At 31.7% G+C, this 4606-nt stretch overlaps 1 protein-coding gene across 1 annotated transcript in view; it reads right to left on the reverse strand.

Annotated features, from left to right (window-relative positions):
* Window positions 1-1998, reverse strand: part of Smp_139940 (putative pou6f1/brn-5) — a gene marked incomplete at both ends in the record, with an annotated part of 10634 nt that extends 8636 nt beyond the window's left edge. Inside the window, one exon of the mRNA XM_018788695.1 lies at window positions 1518-1998. Within this exon, the coding sequence (XP_018654212.1) occupies window positions 1518-1998 (481 nt within the window). The remainder of the gene's footprint in view (window positions 1-1517) is intronic.
* Between the last annotated feature and the right edge of the window lie 2608 nt (window positions 1999-4606).

The raw sequence follows: 4606 nt of genomic DNA on the forward strand, positions 1-4606 counted from the left end.
TCATACTTTCAATAAGATTATCACAAGGGGGTTTTGTGGAGATTTTAGTAATTTTATATAGTTCTAACTCCAACTAATCCACGAAGTTGAGCAACCGTTCACCAATTGTCTTCAGTGAGTTCCTATCTCACAAACATAAACACCATCGGATGCCGGCTCAGTGGTCTGTGGGTTAAGTGCTGTGGGGCGAGACTGGTAGATCCTGGGTTCGAATCTCGCGGGGCGAGGTCGTGGATGCGCACTGCTGAGGAGTCCCACAATAAGACGAAACGGCCGTTCAGTGCTTCCAGGTTTTCCCTGGTGGTCTAGCTTCAGTTGACTAACGCTTTTAACTAAGATTTATCATTCTTTAAACATTAAGTGTTTGCTAATCATTCCAACAAGAAAAAATATTAATTTAATTATTCAATAATTGAACATTCATACAACTAGACAGTTATCATCTGCTAAAACGAATAAGTATGTGTGGATATTCAAATATGAGTGAGTGCATAATTTGACTTCACCACTAATTTATCCATCTGCCTACGAAATAGCCATACTGACTTATAAACTTCCCAGTTCATATTCTTTTTAATTTTACTATTATACAATCAGATATCAAATCTTTATGTAATATTTTAAATATATGTTATCGATGAAAAGAGTATACATTTCACAATTAATTGCACAACTTAGAAATAGTCATTTGTTCAGACACTTCATCAGTAATCAGAGATCTTTACTAACTTTACATGATTCGAAAAGCAATAGCATCAACCGTAAATTCGGTAAGAAAAGTATTCCCTTATCAAGCTGTTTTAAATCTGAATTACTTTATCATATCTTTGCATCAAAATATAACTACTCTAACTAAAGTCTAGGATGTCACATCATTTCACTGATGTTAATGAACCATTTAACATGTTTTTATTTCCATTATTAGTCGGATTGACTTGGAATTCATAGATAGTTTGAAGAGGATTGTGTTTCTTAGGGGTAAACATTTAAGCTGAATTATCCATTTCAAAAAAGATTTAGTAGTCCATAAGAAAGTAAATATCACTCCACCCATCCACCATTAGTGATATTATAGACCGTCCTCTGTTCATTCTATTTGTAAAAACCATTTAAAAAACAGGATTATGGGGGTACATTTGAGTTATATTGTTACTATGTAAAGGTGAATGTTTCCTCACATTTTCTTTTCCAATACAATTCTACTTATTGCAAGAGATAAAAGCAAAACTGTCATTGCAAAAAGAACTACATAAACTTATCACGTCATGAAAGCGATTGTGGTGGTACGCCTATACATCAGTGGGTTAAAAATGTTTGAAATTGTCACAGTCATCTGTTAAGTACATCATATTCCCGTTTTATAACATGGTTTGTATCGAACAATATAAAACAAACACTGATTTGAAGTGTTAAGCCAAATAACCAATTGTGGATTAATCAAAAAGGCACTATATTTATCATAATGAACAACGTAGTACCTCATTAAAATAAACAACAAAATAATCTAGACATCTTACTTTGATCTGTTAATAAATCATCCCTTGTATTTTCTCGAAAGTGCGTATTTGGTAAATCATTATTGTTATTGTTATTACAGGCAGTTTCCTTATTTGAGTTACTCGCTGTCACAAACACTTTGCATTTATTATTATAAATCTGAATTTGTTTTTGAAGTTCTTCAACTGAATCTATACTATTGTGTAAATTATTCTGTTGGACTAAAAGATAAAAGTAGCGTAACCAATTCTCATAAAACGTTTTATATGATAATGATTTATTGGATTGGTCATATTCTTCAGTTTGAATTAATTTCGGACCTAAGTTTAGAAATGGCTCAGCTAATGAGTTCAGCGATGGACAGTAATTTGATGTGACTGGAAAGGAAGGTGTTCTATGTTTGATTGTCTTTGATGAAAATATTGTATTCCCAGCAGTTAATGCTAACGGTTGCAAGCAAGATCCAAATGAATGTTCTTCAGTAATATCGTTGTCAGTCATGTTTTTTAGTACATGTATATTTTAGGATCTAAATTAATATCTAGACAAATTAAAGTTAATCATTTGTGACCATATTAATATTGAAACAAAAGTATTGAATAGTTATTAACTCTACTAATTATACACATTATTATTTAGTTCTTCATAAATTGATTAGACTTGAAAAGTAAAATTATAAAAACCACAATTGCAACGTAAAGATGAAGTAACTAGCTATGCAACATTTGTGGCAACTTAGACCTTACTTGAAGTTACGATCGCTACACAAACAGACACCAAGTAGGTCAGACTAAATCAGTGTAGGTAAAAGCGACGATTATATTGAGTAGATGATCCTTATTTTTTCGTTATAGAATAAAAAAAATAGACCATTCATTTTGTAAATCAACCTTAACAAACAGAAACTAACAAACTTTACGGATAGTCACGATTGGAACAATTCAACCGTTTAAGGCAAAATGGTCTTTGACATAGGATAACTAAAATTATTTTACCAGATTAAGAAAATTATTCTCAAAAGTAAGAAGCGCTTAAACATTACACCGGGATTTTTACCATATTATAACTCCATGCAAGTTAATCAATCCTTGAAAACTACCGATCTTATAAGTTCCATGATCTTGTGATGTATTTCAAATAAAGTTTTGCATTTGCAAAAGATTTTGTTTCACTGTAGTAGATGTTTAAGATTGTAATTGATCATTTTTGTTCGAATGAGTAAATATTGAGTGGAGACCTTGATGATGCGTTTCATAATTAAAAATTCTTAGTCCACTTAAACAGTACATAGCAGTTGGATCCTGGACGCGCAGTTCGTCTCATTCCAAGTCTTTGAAAGATGTTTGTTGATTACATACAGCTGATAAAGTGAAAAGATTGACGACAACGACCAAACAAGATATTGAATTAATGAGTCATACAGCAAGCATATGAAAATACAAATATGAGGAACGAAGTCATAACAGTACAAAATGTAAAAGAACACGTAACTTTTTTCACAGTTGAAATTACGAGTCGATCTAAGCTAGACCACCAGTGAAAACCTGGAAACACTGGACGGTAGTTTTTTCCTAGTACGGGGCTCCTCAGAAGTGCGTACCCACGATGCCACATGCGGGACTAGAACCTGGAACCTTTAGGTAATGAGGATATCTGTCTGTTCATACTTTGAGGTAAATACCATCCATAAATCCATTGTACTTTTATTATCTTGAAGCCATATTGTTCAAGCTTACACTCAAATATGATTAGTTGGTATTACATGGGTTGCAACGAACCCCATGTGGAGACTAGTATTGTTCATGAACGTAGTATTCGATATCCACAAATGTATCATCTGTATTTAGTGATAACTTAAATATATCTAACAAGCTGGGGATTTCGACCGTCAAGATAAATGATTCAAAGACTCAATCAGAACTGTAGAGTAAAGTATAACGTGATCTAATAACAAGTTATCTATTCTTAATTAATTGTTTTCAATGTAAAAATCATTAACATATTCTCCGTTCTGAAACTGATTGAATATTTTTCAATGCTACTTATTTTCTCACTTCAGTCAACTTATGATATAACACAATCATCATCCAATATCATAGATGGTAACTGTCCAATATTAAGTATGAGATGATCATTTCCTTGAGTGTATCATGGAAATTTGTTGAAAACGGATCTTGACCGGTACAAATGTAAGTGTAAACAAGTTAGAATAATTGTGCATTAACAAATACTTGGGTTTCGGTATGAGTATAAAATCACTTTGGAATTCTAAACTAATAAAGATCACTTGCTACTACTAATTAAATATACTTTACACTATAATCATAATTTTTAATAAAGACCTTACAAAATAATGATAGTAAAAAGATTTTTACTCACTTAAAATTATAATTTATGTTTCAGAAAGTATCAGTTGTATGAGGTTATTATCTCTCCCAGCTTCCTTTATTTACAGACTAATTAACTAAATTATGATAGGCAGTAAAATTACAGTATATCAAGCACATAGTAGGCAGGGAAACAGACAAGTGCCTTCCCTTCAATCGAACATTTGAATTATTATTTTTACCATTAACATTATTATCAGTAATATTCCTACAAAATCAATTAGTATTTACATCATGAGGTTTAATATAATTATGGTTTTCCAAATATTCACTATGCATTTGTTAGGGCATTCGAATGTCCCCTCTCTAATTCACTTCATTTGTCCCCCACGAATAATTTATTCTAATATATATGTCCTATATTCTTATAAGATTGGCTGGTTATTCGTCCAGCCATCAAAAGTTCAACTACACTTTGTTTGTGTGCAATGTACAAGGGCACAAACCCGTTCCTATTTTATAATCTGAACTGTGAAAAAAATGCATGTGTGCGTGCAACCTGTGTTTAGAAATATACATTTATAAAAGTAAATTTACTTATAGGTAGAAAAGCCAAAAATCTACTTATATTCCAGACATTACCAACGTAAACACAGAGATCCAATTACTGTCTATAAACGTTTTCGTTTCCGCCTCAAATAAAATGACCGATTAAACACTTTAAAAGAAAGCTTGTAAAATTTTTACTGAAAACTATCATTAAAATAAAGTTTAGAAAAAGT

Source organism: Schistosoma mansoni, chromosome W (assembly GCF_000237925.1).
Source record: "Schistosoma mansoni strain Puerto Rico chromosome W, complete genome".
Classification (NCBI taxonomy): Eukaryota; Metazoa; Platyhelminthes; class Trematoda; order Strigeidida; family Schistosomatidae; genus Schistosoma; species Schistosoma mansoni.